General features: G+C 49.8%; 1 protein-coding gene across 3 annotated transcripts in view; it reads left to right on the top strand.

The window, feature by feature from the left end:
* The first annotated feature begins 2,972 nt into the window (after positions 1–2,972).
* ripor2 (RHO family interacting cell polarization regulator 2) overlaps positions 2,973–18,194 on the top strand; it is a 34,091-nt gene continuing 18,869 nt past the window's right edge. The window contains exon 1 of one of the 3 annotated variants that reach the window (XM_029166223.3): positions 2,973–3,092. In XM_029166223.3, the coding sequence (XP_029022056.1) occupies positions 3,032–3,092 (61 nt within the window). In that variant the 5' untranslated portion in view covers positions 2,973–3,031. Of the gene's footprint in view, positions 3,093–6,907; positions 7,249–14,021; positions 14,301–18,194 lie in introns of those variants that run through there. The other 2 variants (XM_029166222.3, XM_029166224.3) reach the window with 2 other exon arrangements.

The following is an 18,194-nucleotide window of genomic DNA, read 5'->3' as shown; positions in this document are numbered from 1 at the left end:
GATGTAACTTTCCACATAAACGTTTGCTAATGCAGCGGAGTGTGTTTGAGGATTGTAGCTTTTTCAATTACATGTTGGTAAAGTGCAGTTGACTTCTGTATGTATGAAGTACGTCTCCTTGACAACCGCTCTTTTTAGGGGTGACTCACTCTGACAGCCCACTCGTCCTTTGCCACAGGGCTACATGTACCAAGCTGCTTGTTTTCCACCGGAGTATCAGATGTACAGTCACTCGGTATTTACAGTTTGTGTCAGACCATCCCTTCCTTCTCTCTGTGTTAACAGCACGTGGGTTGGATAAGCCCTAATCGAACAGTGGTCAGAGGTCAGTGTTTCCCATCTTGTCTTGTACTGGGCAAGCTGGAGGCTGTGGTTACGACACAGGGCAGTAAAAGCCGTTCCATCTCCTGGTTTAAAGCGGAGTTAAGTAAAAGTCCTAGATTCAAATGATAACACTATTTATAGTCCACGTTCTGAGTCACCCTGTGTTCTCAGCGGTGACCACTAGGGGGCCTCTGCAGGTTGAGAATAGCTGCTTCCCAGGCCTCCAGTCAGCTCGGCACCCACATAGCGTCCACGCATGCGCACTGTTCCCGTACGGAGCTCCTGGTGAGGCAATGCTGTGCTCGCTGCTCTCCACACTGCGATGCGTTCAGGATGACGAAAACTGCTCTTTTGCAATTTCTTCCTGCCGTTTGAGGGAAAGTCATGAATAATGCAGCAGCCCCCCCCCCCCCCCCCCCCCACGTGCAGGCTCAGACCTGCATCCTTTCAAATGGAGTGATTGGAGTGAAACACTTGAGCAGGTTGTGCTGCCTCACGCCTGTGACCTGCCTGACTCGTTTCATCCCTGACTCCCTCCTACTGTCCCTCACCTCTGCCCTTCTTGCATTTGCTTTATTGCTCCTGCTTCGCTCCCATCTCCCCCTCGCCCCCATCATCACTCTTTATTCTCTCCTGCCTCCCTTCAGATCTTTATTACCCCCCTCCCAGCCTCCTCTCCCAGCTCTTCAACCATGTTTTTACTGCAATGATGCTCGCTCTCTGAAAATCTTCCCACTCCATAGCAACTGTATCATCTGCTGCCGCTGATGCAGGAGGCAGAGCTGGGATGTAAAACTACATCAGAGGAGATTACATATTGTCTCGCCTCCTTTTCCACTCGACAGCTTGAGCTGGAAATACTTCCCTGGCTGCCTTCTTCTCCTTCCTTCCACTCCTGACTCTCTCTTTCGCCTGCTTTTCTGCTGTTTTTCATCTGTCCTTCTTAAACCAAGTAGAGATTTCAATTCACACAAGCTCTCAGGGCGCATGGAGCCACGGTGGCTGTAATTTTACACAATAAAGTCAAGAAGCAGGGCTGCTGCGTGGGCTGCGTATGAACACAGCACAACTAATGGAAAGAGAGAAGACGAGGGAGTGAGAGGACACACGCATGTGCTGGAAATCAAGCAGCCATTTGTTTCAGTCACAGTGGATGTTCTCTTGCATGACCTCAAATCGAAAAGCTCCCATCACCTCCTCACTCACAGTCTGCTCATTGAGAATCAGAGGAAAGCTTCTTTCTGAATGGCAGAAAGCTGACAGCTCGAACGTGTCGCACCAGCTTCAGCATTTCGAGGGCCAAAGCTGGACGATCTGGCATCCTGTGAGCCAGAGGCAATGAGCTCACGGTTCCCATGTCACTGGGCTTGGATCGGGGTGCCGGTTTGTTCTTTGTGCTGCTCAGTAGAAACCCAGAGTCTTCATGGTGGCCAGGATGTGGCTCTATAGCGTGTCCATTAGCCTCAGACGGATGCCAGACCGTGTGTGTGTGTGTGTGTGTGTGTGTGTGTGTGTGTGTGTGTGTGTGTGTGTGTGTGTGTGTGTGTGTGTGTGTGTGTGTGTGTGTGTGTGTGTGTGTGTGTGTGTGTGTGTGTTGCAGAGACACGCTGGCTTTAGAGAAAACCCTGCTGGTTTCACTGGTGAGAAGAAACATTTAAGTGCTCATGAACCAGTGTGGGAACCTCAGACTTTATACAAACCTCTTTATTATACTTTCAATCTCTTTCTGAGCCTCATTTGCCTTTTTGCCTTCACACAAGTCATGCTTGTAGTAACTATTTGATACACCTGATACATTTTTTCATTTCTTTTAGCTGGTTTTCTTGTTATTCCCACACACATGATGCTTCTCTGACCATCGGAGCAGAAAGGCTCCCTCCACCCACCTTCTATCCGTGACACCCTCTGTGGCTGCTGGGGCATCACTTCCTTCAGTTCTACAGCTGCAGCAGCCAGCTAATGGTACTTTGCACACGGTTGCCCAAGCTCTCCTTTCGTGTCCCCACCCTGCTTCTCAGAAGGAATCCTCCCTTCCTGTTCTGTGGTTTCAACCTCTGCGTGCTCCTTTATCTAAGTGCGTGTGGCTGCTGTGGACTGGAGTTTCACAGTTCAAGCGTCAGTGCAGGTCACGCTGCCGCCCCTTTAGGAGGACTTTGCATGGAGCTTTTGAGTCGACTCCCTTCTGCCGCCAGCAGGTGTTGGCTCCGATGAGCGCTGAGGACACTGGTGCAGCGGGTGGCGTGGGAGAGGAAACTGTGGTTTTCAGAGCTCTTGCCCCACCCTGCTGCAACCCTCTCAGTCTGATTCATGAATGTCCCCATCGGGACAATAGATCGTTGTCTTGAAGCCATACGTTTGTCCCAGGGACAAATCAATAGATCAGCTTGTGGCCTGCTGATCCGTCTGCTTCCACCTCCTCTTACGTCCTCCCTCCAGGTGTGCCAGAGGCAGCGCACTGCCCGTCGCACAGCTGGCAAACAGCAGCTGTATCGCTGCCATTGTCCGGTGCCCCCGGTGCACTCTGGGACAGAGGCAGCCCGGCAAAGAGTGAACGGGTGCGAGAAAAGGATGCAATTGTGGAGCAGAGGACGACCAAACACAATAGCGGCAGGGAGCGACGGGGAGAGGGAGCACAGAAATAGAAGCCGGTGACAGCACAGACGGAGCTGTGGGCTTCGCGCTGACAGGAGGATTGTGCTTTAACATAATGCAGCGCAGCGTCGGGCCGCACAGCCGCGTGAGGATGAGCAGATGCAGATATGCCTACAGTGAGTACACCTGCCAGCTCACCCGCTGCTTTCTGTCTAACAGGCCTCATTCTGCAAACTAGCAACCACAGGCCGTGTTTACAGGTGGAACTGAGTCTACTCAGAGATCTGGAGCGCTCGTACTGTTCCGAGTCGCCTTCGCACGAGCTACTTCTCGGGTCAGAGTCCCGTGTGTGCGTAACAGCGGGCTCCGCTGGTGGGCTATGGTTCCAGAGGTTTACGGTCGTCTTCCATCTGGCGCGTGACACACACACACACGCACACACACACACACACACACACGCACATGAATCAGAGAGTGGCGTGGCAAATTGGATTTACCACGCAATGCCCTCATTATTGTTACCACGGTAACCAGGCAGCCCTTCACATTCATCCCATTTTCTTATCCCTCTTAGCGGGAGAGAAAAAGCGGCAGCGGCCCGGGTGGAGGAAAGGTGACTCTACATGAGTCAAGAATCAAGAGTCCAATAAGTCCATTATTTATTTTCCGTCACACAAAAAAGCTTTTCAAGCTGTTTTCTCCGGACTATTCTTCCTAAACGTCCCGTTCATGTACACATTTTGTTCTCTGAGCCATCTCACATAGTCTTACTCAAGTTCCCTTCAATCCAGTTTGCAGGGGACTGTCTATATTGGCCAGTTGTGCTGTTCCTCCTGTCTCCATCCAAGCTTGGCCTTTTTAGTGTCATTACTCTGTGCTTCCTCTACAGAAGGTCTTGTTAAGACAATTATTAATCAAGGCCGAATTTTATAAAATGGCTAAAAGTCATTTCTTTTTTTAAATCAACTGGACAAAATGAATCAATTTTGCCAAAGTTTCAGATTTATTCATTTATTTAGAGTGCTGTAACCCTCCAGTTTCAGTGACCTCAATGATCTCACTAGTAGCATCTGTCCCTTAAGGAACCAATCACACAAATGAGCCAGTGTGACCTTTTAGGCTGATCCTTTTAATTTTGGTGATAGTTTGACATGTCTCTGTAGTTCTGAGTGTAACAGTCAGTTCAGAAAAGCTGACAGTATATATTGTTAAGGTCTTATTGCATATTTCATGCAGGATCCCTGTTCTTTGATGCTTCACGTTCTATTCTTTTTCGGGCTGATCCAGCATCTGTGCAAGAGGCTACTCGCTAATTAGCCAGAGCCAAGGAATTAGCCAGGATGCTAATGACCTGCTGCGTCCATGCAAATAACTGATATTTCAGTCGGCAGTGACAGGCGGTGCACTGATGCATATTGTCCGGACCAGAGGAGTGAGTGTGTAGGAGGCTGAAGCCGCCTATTCAGCCTCTTGGGATACTCATCATCTGGCTCAATTCAGATGCCAAAGAGCCGCATTGTTCAGTCCCATTCAAACGGCGCCATTGTACCGAGCTCTTGTGTGTGTGTGTGTGTGTGTGTGTGTGTGTGTGTGTGTGTGTGTGTGTGTTTGCATGTACGCGTTTTGTGCAACACAGTTTACTATTATCATAAGCACGTGTGTGTGTGTGTGTGTGTGTGTGTGTCTGCATCCCAGCAGCACCAGGCGTTTGCATTTCCCGGAGCAGGGGGTTCGTCTGTTCTCTGCCCGCGACAACAATGCGCCCTGTCATTGAAATGCAGCAGGGAAGGTTCAGCCCAAATGTGACCCCGTTTCTCCAGACTCTGCAGCAGCTCGCGGTCAGGAGCTGCTGCAGAGTCTGGAGAAACACGTGGTGAGTGCTCAGATTTGTCCCGTGCACGAATTTAACTCTGGTTTTAATCCTAGCAATGAAGCACAGACAGTAAATGATGATACAGTCAGCAGAACATGTGATGATGATTACAGCAGGGAACAGATGGGAGTGGGACGAATCTGCATAAAACACTGGGCTTTGTTTTGTATGTGTCACTGATGGGATCCTGTTTACTTGATTCTATGACCAGTGAGTCCTTTCAGTATAAATCCACGTCAGGCAGTATTATGTGACCCTGTTTTGTTGGGGTTGATTGTTTCACCGCTTTGTGAAACCTCCTGCTTCTGCTGGGAAACTTGTTTCCTTGCATTGACGGGGAAGTTTGTATGAAAGTGTCTTAAAAGCTCCAGCGCTGCTCATCACTCTCCGGTTCCTCATTCTGACATGTCTTCATTTCCTGCTTTAGATCAGGGGCCATCATTGCTGAGTATCGTCCTTCCCTGTCCACTCTAAAGTACAGCTTTCAAGGAGAATTTGTGGTGATTCTGAACATTATGAAAGACAGATATCATGTAGGAAATGAGTGCATTCCAGTCTGTGTCTACATGGGAAATGAATTTTGTGTTGTGTTCAGCAACTGTACGATGAGCTGAAGGGAACCGGGCAGATTGGAATGAAACGAGGACATAGACTCACTCTTAGTACACATGACGCTTCCAGTTCCACTTCCTGTCTGCTTGCAGGGAGGACAGCCCGTTTTTAGCCACGGTCACACTTGTGGTTACTGATGTAGACTGACAGACAACATGAAAACACATAAGTAAGTACACGTAAGTGCAGTGTAATTGTCACACCGCCGTCCCCAACGACCACAGACGTATAGGAAGTTCACTCAGCGAGCGTCACTCCTAAACCCACCAATTACACGTGACAGCTTGGAGCCCAGAGAACACGTTCTTCACGTGTGTTCGGAACCACATCCCACCTCCTGACAGATGTGATGCAGCTGAATTGTCTGGACTCGCCTCAGTGAAAATGAGCTGCTTGGCTCTCCTGAGCTTTGGCCATAAAGGGAGGCAGCATCAGGGGACTGGAAGTCTGAAAAGAAAGCGATAATGATCTGAACGAGGCCTAGTTTCTATATTTGACGGAAAGAGGCACGATGTGAGAACGAGGGAGAGAAATGTGTCTGGCTGATTCATCTAAGAATGAAGTAAGGTCAAAAAGAGACGAGGCGACATCCTACCAGTTATTTTCCACTAGATGTGAAATCCTTGATAGAGGCTTGAAAGTGAAACTGGTTTCAGAATCATGAAGCAAAGTTTAGCTTTGATGAGATTTTGGAGCTTGTTATGATCCAGTTGCACCAGAACAGCCTCAGAAATCGAGATGTGACTCTTAGAGCTGATGTTCTGCTTCTTTTTCAGATTCAAACCTCATTTTACAAGAACATATAGAAGAAAATGAAAATACACTCCATATATTTCCAATGAACATAATGTTCCTGGTGCCTATTTAAAATGCAGACGTCCTGGCAGGTTTTTATTGCTTTTTTTTACTTTTAAACTCTGTAAGTCTGAATAACTTTTGCTTTAAGTTGCTTTGAGTTTGTGGAAACGTTTGTCTCATAATCCTGTTTCCCAGCACATCACACACAAACACTGCAAATGTAAAACCTGTGTATACACGATAGGGCCTCCTTCTGCGTATGAGACTCTCCTTTGTTTACACGCTGCATCCTGAGCGTGGACGCGTGCAGCTGCAGCCGGCGACAGCAGACGCCATCGGTGACGCCACGGCGCCTTCAGTGTGGTCCGAGGGGGACAAACGAGAAGGAGCAGGTGTGGTCCTGTGGGCCCTGGTGGTGGTAGAGGCCCGAGTGGAGCCAGACTCATCTCACAGGACACGCACACACATTTTCACACCCTTCATACATGGCTCAAAATACACAATCATCCCTGTTAATCACCAGCCACCCGAGCTGACTCACCGTGCAGAGCCGTGCTGTGCACATGGACACGCACAACCCCCCTCCCACTGCACACACACACACACACACACACACACACACACACATGCGCACACTTACTATTACAAGTGCTCTCCAAATAGCACACTCTCACTTCAGCTTTGCACAGGATGTTATGAAATCCGCACTGTTGCTGAAACTTGGTGAAAGTCTCTGGGAGTCCTCTCCCTCTCGCGCCCACGCACACACTTCCCCCGGCGCTCACACGTGCACATGAGGCTGAGGCTCGGCTCAGTCCCGCCTCAGAACCTGCCGGCGATCGGACCGTCGCCCGGAAGCGAGGAGCCCAGGCCGGCGCTGATCCGATTTCACACCCCAGTCGCTCTCTCTGCCGCGCCGGTCAGTCAGACAAGAGCGGAGACGGAGGAAGAGGAGGAGACGGAGCGGGCGATGGCTGTGAGCGACATTTCGGAGGATGACCTGGATGAGCTGATGCGTGAGGAGGCGGAGGACGTGTTCTACGAGGACGGTAGGCTGGCAAAGCAGCGGCCGGGCTCGCAGGTGGGCCGCAGGGCCCGGCTCCTGCTCCAGACTGGGCGTTAGTGACGTCTGCTCCACATCAGGGTTGAGAGGAAGGTGAAAGGAACGGGCGGAGGTCGGCCCAGTGGGAGCCCTTCAGCTGTGTAGGTGGGGTCGATGCGCGGTTGAGTAGGCTCTGATACAAACTCGGCAAGTGGATTCTATTATTATAGAGAAAGACCTAAGCAGCTGATAATTAGTCCGTGCCAGGAAGCGTTTCTCTATTTCTCCAGCTCGCCTTTTCCAGGAGCTCTGCACAGTTTGTTTATCCGTCGGCCAACTTTTACCCTTTTTAGAAAGCTGTGCCCTCTGCCGCGTGGGCGTCCTTGTATAACGGGCAGATGTTTTCAACTGAGTCTACAGTCACTTCAACATGTACTTTGCGCGAGTGTTAGTTATTCTAAAAGCAGCCGTGATCATAACGGGAAGGAGCAGCGTAGCAGGGATTTAACACAGACTCCTGCAGGATTTCTGCCACGCCGTGTAATCACACATTGTGGGTTGTTTCAAATCTAATATCTGGATCCTGGATCATGATGTTTCATAGATCTGGATCTGAGTATCTTGAAAATGGCAAATGCTCTGACTTGTAGTGATCAAATGTGTGAATTACTACCACGCATGCGCACACAAACGCTCAGAGCCCTTTCTATTCTTATCCCCCCACACCGCGGCTGGTGCAGTTACGCAGCATCTCCGCTCCGCGCACGCTGCGAGTGCAGTGCGGCGCAGCGAGGGCGCGCGCGGATATGTCATCATTTGGTGTGTGATGTATGTTAATGCCTCCGCTGACCCACTTCTGACTGAGATGCGCTGACGGGTTCCTTTGAACGGCGCGGCCAGATGACTGCGTGCTAACGAAGCGGCCAATCACGGCGCTCGGATCCACGTAGCAACGGGCCGCCGGGCGTCAGGGTGTTTATTCACGGAGGCAGCTGGAGGTTGCAGAATATGGATCGCTTATATTTTCTGTTCTAATTAGCTCTTGAGATTAGTGATGGGAATTAGCCTGTGTGTTTCATGCTGAATATTCAAGAGCTTCTTTATTATTATTGCTGTTTAATGCAAATTTACCACTGGCCTGGTTTATTAATAGTGTTTATTAATAGTGGTGCATGTGCAAATCGTTGCCATTTTTAAATCTGAATTGGGCCGAGTCCTTGTAAACGACCGTGAGGAGTACTGAAGATGTGTCCAGATGTGCTGTGTGTAGTGTAAACACAGCTGTAAAGTACAGTAAATGACTCACGGGTGTGAAGATGAAGACAAACCCCACCCTGCTCCAACTACAGGCATCTGAAATGGCACTGGCCTCAGAGTCGCTGTAATAAAAAAGCAGGTAATTCGCTGTCAGCTCTGGTCTCATACAGACAATAGGTTTTATATGGCACGTGGTTAACTTGTCATCCTTTGCAAAGTGAATTACGGCCGAGGAGCAGCAACCACTTTTAGGCTGAGCGGAGCCTGAGCGGAGCAGACGCGAGCGTTCCTTCTCCCGTTCAGGTCCACAACCAGGAACTCGGATCCCCTCTGCTCAGTGATTGCTTGTTTCCAGTCAAAGTGGAGGATCAGTGACTCTGCATGAGGCGTCGGACGCACACTCTGTGCTCAGGAATGTGATTCCTAAAGACAAACACCACAAACATGATGTAAAGATGTTTGAAGCTCTTGTTCTCCGTGCTGAGACGCCCTCTGGCTCCACATGCACGGCCTCCGTGAGCTCTCGAAAGGCTGCAGGAAGAAGGAATCTAATAGCAGAAGTGCACAGCAGCACACTTCCTGACTACGTCCTAACGGGGCCTTTAAACTGGCTTCTGCTTGTGTGGTTTGTGTGGGAAATATGTAGAGGTATTGTATTGTGGTTAGTAGGGTGAGTATTAGTATCAATAGAGGAGTGTAAGATCGATGGAGCTGTGATTGGAACGAAGGCTCTGTGTTTGCTGCCCAAATAAACCAGTGTTTGACTAACTGGGTCAGACTATGAGGCATGAAGAGCCGCTTTCAGTCTCGCATCAGGAGCTTCTGGAGACGTCCGGGACTCAGTCAGGACACAGTATCTCCCTCTGTGACATGTGAGGCCCACGACTCCTGGAGACGCGTTCCAGCCTTTTTAAGTTGGACTAAAGTCGTGTTGCGTGACACCACCGATCACCCGACACGACCGCTAGTATCGATCGCTTGTGTATTTCACACTGTCAATCATGGCTTTGTGCTCAGCCTCCGTCTGCTCGGGTTTGTGGTGTGAGGTGACACATCACCTGACGGGGGTTAAAGCCCCGCGACGCGCCCTCACCTCGCGGCCCGCCGGTCGTCGCCAGGGGGCTTTTTTCAAGAACAAGCCCGGAGCTGCAGCAGAACAGGAACATGATGCAGCATGTAGTGTTTTAAAGAGAGCGCGTCACACGAGGCTGATTTACTGCAGGGCGACACATGGGGGGAGCAGCGTGGCAGCATTCCTCTGGTCTAAGACAGAAAACAGACTCCTCATCATGGAGAAAAAGCATCCAGGCTAAAACGGAGATCTTTTCTCTGATTTCAGCTGCTCTACAATTTAAGCTCGTTTGCCTCGTTGACCTGTGGTTAGTAGAGGAAAGGCGTTCGGCTCCGACCCACACCATGAAACGCTCACACAAGGCATCGGATCGATGTGCAGAGAAAGCCTGCAAAACTAGAAGCCGGCTCAGGTTTCACAAATCCATTTCTCCCTGAGTCTCTTGTCCGCACATGCAACAAACCCCCGGAAACAGTATCTCCCGGAAACTTTATAGAAAATATTAGTAATTTAGGATTGTGCATACTCAGCATAGAGCTCATAAACAAGGCTATTTCTCAGGAGAAATCACTATATATACTATATATATACATATATGTGTATATGATGTGACGTTTTTCTTTCTGCTGTATTTGCTGCAGCTCGTCTGTATTTCCTGACAATAACTATGATCTTATAAAGAGCTTTCCCTGCAGCCAAACGGTGGGATCAGAGCAGATGTGAGGTTGGCAGGCAATAACTGAGGCGTTGTTTACTGCTGTCAACTTCAGCGCAGCGGGCCGTTAATGAAAACTGGTTTGTCGTCGATGTTATCGTGGCGTGGCGAGGGACGAGGCGGCGGCGAGGGGTTGAAGGATGAGCTAGAACGGGCTCGATGGGCTATGAAACGCAGCACGGGCACTGACCCGTTCCCATCGCACGCACACACACACACGCACGCACGCACACACACACGTACGCACACACACACACACACACAGGCACACACACACACACACACACACACACACACACACACTGAGAGGCCATCTACACACACACACACCTACGCACACACCTCCTCTGTCACATCACAGATGTCTGTGTCCGCGGTGACACAACCCAGACCGTGGTGACAGCGACTGTAGCTCGGCGTCGGCGGCCGCTGTGTTGGGAACAGCTCTGACCCGAGGGGACCTACTGCAGCTGCCATGTTGCTGCTCTGCATCTCCCTCTCGCTGCTTCTGACAGTTGGCTCTACTGACCTACTTTAGCCAAAGACTCCAACTATTGTAATTTCCTGCAGTTTGCGCTGAAAGAGGGAGCGAGCGGATGAAAGGGGAGACGGCAGCAGGGGACGGACCTCTGCATTCAGGGACTGTGGGGGAATATTTGAAATGGTGCAACGTTCGGAAAAGCAGATGATGCAAGAACAGACAATGTTCCTTGTTCCTTCGCAGGAATATACATGTACTGGTTGTTTATATGCACTTTACAGCGCATTCTCCCTACTGCTAACCTTTCTCTTAATATGTCTGTTTGGTTGCCATGACGACCTGTGCTGTGGGCAACACAGGGCGTGCGACGTTTACACAGAGTGGTTTGGATCCTCTCCTGCGATGAGTTAATCCTGTTTAAAAGTTACAGAACGCCCGTCACTCATGGGCATGATTAGGGTTTTCTTCCCGATGAGCAGCTGTCAACACAGCAGCTGTGTGTGTGTGTGTGTGTGTGTGTGTGTGTGTGTGTGTGTGTGTGTGTGTGTGTGTGTGTGTGTGTGTGTGTGTGTGTGTGTGTGTGTGTGTGTGTGTGTGTGTGTGATTGTGCGTGTTTGTGCGTGCGTGCGTGTGTGTGTGCGCTTGCGTGCGTGCGTGCGTGCGTGCGTTGGTTGCGTGCGTGTGTGTGTGTGTGTGTGTGTGTGTGTTATCCTGGAGTTACTGTAGGGTGGTGGAGCTGAGGTGAGGTCCAGCCAGGTTCTGTCCACGGAGCACGGTGTTTTCGTGGTCTCCCGGCTTGCGACGCGCCGCCGAGCATCTCGGAGGAGAGCCTCTACCTGTCATTACAGAGCCGCGCCGCCACAGGGCAGCTGGCAGCCTGTAATCAGCTCACCTTTGCATGTGTGAGTCAGAGACACATGGCGCTTATAACGCTCGATCTAGAACTAAAAAGCATCCTGTCTGTCCTTTAACACACGTCTGCAGCATATTCCTCCTTCTGTTCACATACAGTAGATCCCAGTTTGGCATTTACAGCTGTGATTCTGGCAACATGAGACCAAGAGCACGCTGATATTTTAGAGGCACACACACGCACGCACGCACACACACACACACACACACACACACACACACACACACACACACACACACACACACACACACACACACACACACACACACACACACACGTCGTCAGCTGTGGCTGTACATCGCTCGCCCTGACCTTCGTGCCCTGCCCTCCTGCAGCTCGTTTGACTCACACTGGTTTTAGTGGTCAGACATCACCAGAGAGAGAGAGAGAGAGAGAGAGTGAACTGGAACGTCCGCACGCTGTGCAACCAAAGGAGTCGGAGGAGAAAGTGTTGTGATGCTGCGCATGTAGCGCGACGGTGCAAGCAAGAATAGCCCTAAAACATTGCATCACAGATTTCTCATCTACTATTGAACCGTCAGCTTTAATGTATAATGTGAAGTTACAATGTAATAAACACTGATTCAACCCGATAAATGATGTGTTATGCGCAATTCTGATTGAAAGTAGAACCTATGAATAGTTGGTCACATACATCACCTGGACGTGTGTGTTTTATGTCCCGTCTTTGTGCGCTTGTGTGCACAGAGCATGTTGTGAGCACTTGTTCTCCTGTAAATATAGCCGCTACTCAGGGGCTGGTGATGACACACATAATTACAGGCTGAGCTGTTCAGCAGCTGAGACACTTGGAGGAAGTGTCCTGTAAAACCTTTACACAGTCTTTGTGTCTCTCTATTGTGATCTTATTGATTTCTCCGTCATATTTGTCATAGAAATAAGAGGCTGGTTGTTTCTCGTGGTAATAATGATCTTCAACAGGCTTTTGTGAGTGTGTTTTTCTTTTATTAGGCATTAAATTATCATGGCCTTGAAAAAAGCCAAAAGTATTTGATCTTAGTTATTTCAGAGATTCCAGCTGCGTCACGTCATCTTTCTGTGGCATTTTAACGTAGTTGTTATAATCATGGAGCAGTTTTTCTTTGCTTTTCCTCCCTCCAGTATTTTTATCACCCATTAGCTTATTTCCCTGCACTGAAGCCATTTCTGCGGCTTCTGTGTGCTTCTGCAGCGGTTCACAGCCCTCTAAGAAGAGCGTTCCCATCACTGCTTTGTCTTTTCATGCATCACGGAGATCACTTTGTCAACAAAAACAGAATTTTCTCAAAATTTAAACCCACAAAACTTAATTTTCTTTCCAAAGCTGTAGCTAAACTGAGCCCCAGAAGCGACTGTACACGATGCTCCCTCTATGATTAATCATATCAGCGAGTGGTTATAAAATCCCCTACTAATACCAAACTGATGGATTAAAAGGGACAAGCCATTTTCTGCTCCCTTTGCTTCTTGGAAGGAGGAGCTGGATTGGATTTGTATGGACTCAGCGGAACAGCATCCACTTATGGAGGGCAATTATGGCGGCGGGAGCGCTTCTACATGCGCTCCTTTATAGCTCGGCTCACAGAAATGTATTTGTTCTGAGGCCCCAAACAGCAGCCCCTGCACGTGTGGCGGTAAAAATCATTTCCGTGGGTTCCCAGCCTTGTAATTCACTTTGTTGCTTGTTCGTCCAGTAAAAAATCAATACCGTAGCTGTAAACCGACTTTGGCTCAAAAGGCTGGAAATGTGTGAGCGAATCTTCACGTCCGGGGGCTGAAACAGTTGCAAGGACTAATCTTTATTCAGGCGTTGGTTATGTGTTGTTTTCCAGGCGAACGCGGGTGAGATCTGAAGGTCTAAATTTAAACGGTCCAGGCTGCAAAGGTTTCATCCTCGTCTTCCAAAAGTGGCACAAGCTCAAGGGTGAAAAATAAATTTTAGAGCGTTCACGAGGTGACAGCTGGTAGAAACAGAGCAGCTAATGTCTTTAGAAGAATGCAGCGTTAACTGATGGAGAATTTACTCTTGCACTGAATTATTATATATCTTATTATATTTATTTCTAATTGAGCCTGGTCTGCTTAAATGTATGCTGCGATCAGTGTTTAATTGAACTTCTCCACTGTCCTTAAAATCCGTTCTAATGAATCTAATTTATAATGCTTCATTGGAGACAAAGGGAAATGGACAGGACACCGTCCACGCACGCGCCCCGGCAGCTCGAACCCCCACACGCCTGAAAGGGAGAGCCTTTATCGGTGCACAGCGGACAGGCCCCGCCCTCCCCGTGACATCCTCCGCCTCCCATTGGCTCCACGGTGCTCAGGAGGAGCGCAGGAAAACAAATGAGGAATGTGTGAGTGGGCTCTGTGTTTGCCGAGGACGGCCGCCGCGTCGGTACCGGACTGGGAGCGAGCGTCGAACGCGCACCGGTCGCTTTGGGTCGACGGCGTCGCAGCGCTCCTTTTGTTTCTATCGGCGTTTCCAGCGGCGGAGCTCGGCGAGGTCGCTGCGTTACGGGCGCCCACGCGCTTCTCGCAGGTTTTGCGCATGGATGGAGAGGCGCGCGCCGACGCACCGAGACGCCGCTGACACGCCACTTTGGTGAAGTTTCGCAGAGGTGAGTCGAAGCGTCGCTCGGCGCAACTTTGAGCCCCGCGTCGCCTCTAAACGGGAGCGTGCGGCGCGCAGAGCGTGCGGCGCGCGCCTCCTCCCTCGTGGGGGGAAGGCTCGTTCTCCGGGGCAGTGGGTTAGTGGATCACAACGGTGCGTGGGGGATAAACCCCATGAACCGGTGAAAACGCTTATTAAGCTGAGTTTATCTGACGCGATTATTTTAGGAATTTTAAGCCTTAATGGGACTCTTGTGTTCGGTTCGATTCAGAACATAGAGATCTTTAATGTTTTTAGTCTTTGGAGAGATGATGTACTGTGTAAGAGTTTCTGGGTGTGTAGTTTCCTGATGAGCGCTATCTGCGTGTGAGACGTGAGAGACGGAGGCCCGCGATGTTAGAAATGCCCCTCCAGGTTTGTTGAGGATGGGGGTCAAAGGGCAGCGGGCTGTTGTGGAGCATTGTCCCTGGACACCACACGGAGTGGACCAGAACCAGAGCCAATAGACAGAGGTGTGTGTGTGTGTGTGTGTGTGTGTGCGCAAGTTATCCCGTTCTCACTCGGCTCCAGTGTGCTTAAAAATAAAAACAAAACAGGAAAATCTTCCACTCAGTTAATCAAGCAGCCTGCAGTGCCCCCCCAAGCCCCCCTCAGCCCCCCAGCTGCTCATGCTGGGTCTGAGAAAGGCCTTTTTTTATTAAATATTTTCAGTACTAAATGTGCTTTCACTGCAGCACCAGGCCGACTTTGATATGGTTAAGTGGAAGTGCTCTGCCTCGCTGCCAGCAGGCCTGGGCCCTGGTTAAGCCGCTTGAAAGGGGCTGGAGACGAGGGGGTGGCGTGTGTTTGTGCCAAGCCGAGGCGGGATGCAGGGATGGAGAACCAGTGGCCGTTCCCAGACTCTCTGCACACACACACACACACACACACACACACACACACACACACACACACACACACACACACACACACACACTCTCCTGCACCTTGTCTCTACTTTACCCCAGCCGGCTTTTCATTCCCTGCATCTGCCGTCCTCTTTCTTCTCCCTGTCTTTCCCATCTCACATGCAGGGACAAGCACACACACACACACACACACACACACACACACACACACACACACGCACACACTCATTTCCTCGTCTTTCTCTCCAAAGCCTCATTAAAGGAATTACGAGTGTGTGGTTTGGAGGAAATTCAGACGCTTTCTTGGGTTTTCCCCAGACTACTGAAACACAACTGAATGTGCTGCTGCGGGATCACCTGAACCTCTGAGCTTAAAGCGAGGCAGCAGCAAAGCTTCTCATGTGAGAAGGTTCCAGTATCTATGTCTAAGAAGTAAAACTGCTGGATGGATTTTGTTGCTATATGATAAATATAAAATAAGAACTGGAAATATCTTGGACTTGCATCATGCAGACTAACACATTCACACTTGACCTTGTTCTCTGCTCAGGAACACCCACGGGCCATTCATGGGAATATGTCTTGCTTCTGTATGTGTGTGTGTGGGCGGTTGTGTGTGTTCACTCACATTCACATACATATGTCTTTCCATCTGCGAGCGTCTGTGTGGTTTTGGGGGAGAAAACGTGGGCCTCGCGTTCTTGCAGAAGGAGTGTCTGCTTGAAGTTTTCACAGCTGACACTTATTATTTCATGAGGCGTGGAGGCTCCGATGGGATGAGGAGGAGGAGCGGCCTCGCGCTTCTCGGGGTGAACTGTGAGCGTTTTAACGATTACGACGGCTTAAATAATAAAGTCGCATCACCCGCTGAGGTTCCATGATCCAGACTTCCAAATTTAACTCGACCCCTTCAGTTCGTGTCTGCGAAGCTGCACGACTGGCCGGAGCTTGATTTGGTCCTTTTGACGAAGCTTTAATGCCGCTGTGCAGAAATTGGGTCATTCATTTCATGCAAATATAGAGGTCAGTTGTTTTTACATCTGTGGTTTTATTTTAGGAACAGATGCTTCTTCTATCATGTGATTCATCCCAGTGACCAAACAGACGCATAATCGGCCTGTCCTCAAATGTTTACGCTACACTCTGGGAATTTATAGCGTTAACAAGGTGGGTTGTGTGACTGTTACACTGAAGTTGAGCAGTATTTGGAGGGAGCGGCAGGGCGTGGGGCCCTCGACGGGCCACCGGAGACGTCTGGTTGGAAGTAATGGGGACTGGAAGACTGGAGGTGGTTCCTCTGTATCTGCAGGGATGAAGGAGATGAGTAGCAGCTATTCATGCTGACCGTGTCCCCCTCAATCCTCTACGATCACCACTGAGCCGAGCTGCAGCAGCCTGAGCCTGAGGGATGAGGTCTGAACCCTCCTCAGAGGCGTCCCAGCCTCGTGGGGCGCCGGCTGCAGCAGTGCTGCCTAATCACAGTCCCTGGCTCCGAGAGAGAGAGAGAGGCAACTGCCAGCTACTTAAATACACGTGTGTGTGTGTATGTGTGATGCTGTGTTTTATTTCTAGAGAGATGTGTGAAGAAAGATAACCAGAACAATTATGTCCTGCGACACTAATGAGTGTAAAGCTTGGCGTGTGTCTTCTATGGTTTTCCATCTTTATTACTTCCTCCCTCCTCCTCCGCTTCCTGGTCTGGTCCCACCCCATCTGTCCGAACCCCCTCCCCTCCTTCCTCTCCCCCTCCTCCATTATTACAGATGATTTTATGGAAAGGGATGTGAAGTCGTGCTCTCACCACCGTTGTCTCTGAACAGATCTGGTTGTGTGTGTGTGTGTGTGTGTGTGTGTGCGTTTGTGTGTGCGCGTGCATGTGACACATGACGCTGACATGCTGCACAGACACCTCTGGCCGGAGCAGCTGGGAGCGTTGCGACCATAAGCGTTTTAGGCTCCTAATCTGATAATCTGTCTGTTTTGGTGTTTGCTGCTCTCCCTCCAGCAGCTGGAACGGACACCATTGGTTCACATCTGTGTGTCAGCATGGTTTTACGTCTGTTGTTCTTAGCTGCCAGCACGAGGCCATCGTGCAGATTTGAATTCGGCGTGTGACCACTTTTGTCCTCCTGTGATGGATCACACAGTCGGTACCGGTGCTGAACCTCCCTCCTCATCCTCCCGTTTGTTTACCTCTGCTGCATCTTGTTTGTGCAGACTTAGTTTCTAACTCACTCTGCTGTGATCGCGTTCGGCCCCAATGCCTTTGTGTCTGTTTGGAGACGAGGCGGCTTGTTTCACCGACACTGAAAATATTTGTTTATTAGTTGCAGCCGTTAACGAGGAACGACGCGGCGACTGCTCAGTAAATGTCAAACCAGGTTGAGGTGGAGCATTTTAAAACCTCTTCTGCATTTTGTAAAGGTCAACACACTTTAGAATTGTCTGTACTCATAAAAACGTGAATTTCAAACGCGTCTCCCAGACATAAAACGTCTCCATATATGACCTGGGCTCGGCTGTAGCCCCCGCACGGCTCTTTATAAGAAAAGTGCTTCAGATAATGGACGGCTGATTCGTTTAAGCCTGGATTACAGGGTGTAAGTGCTGAGTGACTATTATGATCTGAAATGATAGATCGCATGTTAAGTAATTTGGCCGTTTGTGCGTCACTAACGGCAGATGGATCACAAATAGCCTTCAGCTAATGAAGACGCGGGTCCGAGTGTCTCCTGACCCGTTTTTGCCTCGTCCGTCCCCTCCTCCACCTGACGGTGGCCAGATGTTTGCTCCCAGACGCGTCCCAGCGCCTGTGTGACTGTCTTTGGGTCTGAATCCTCCTTGTTTTCCGTCCGCGTCCTGTCGCTCTGTTGTCCTCGCTCTTCTTTTAATAAACTACACCTACGCACGTCCAAAATCGACTCCATCAACTCTAATTGTCTCACGTTGTAAGTGGTGAATGTCTTCATGTCTAGGACAGAACGTTTCAAGAA

The sequence above is a fragment of the Betta splendens genome, chromosome 11 (assembly GCF_900634795.4).
Source record: "Betta splendens chromosome 11, fBetSpl5.4, whole genome shotgun sequence".
Classification (NCBI taxonomy): domain Eukaryota; kingdom Metazoa; phylum Chordata; class Actinopteri; order Anabantiformes; family Osphronemidae; genus Betta; species Betta splendens.
The sequence above is the reverse complement of the archived record's forward strand: the minus strand, read 5'-3'. Positions and strand labels throughout refer to the sequence as shown.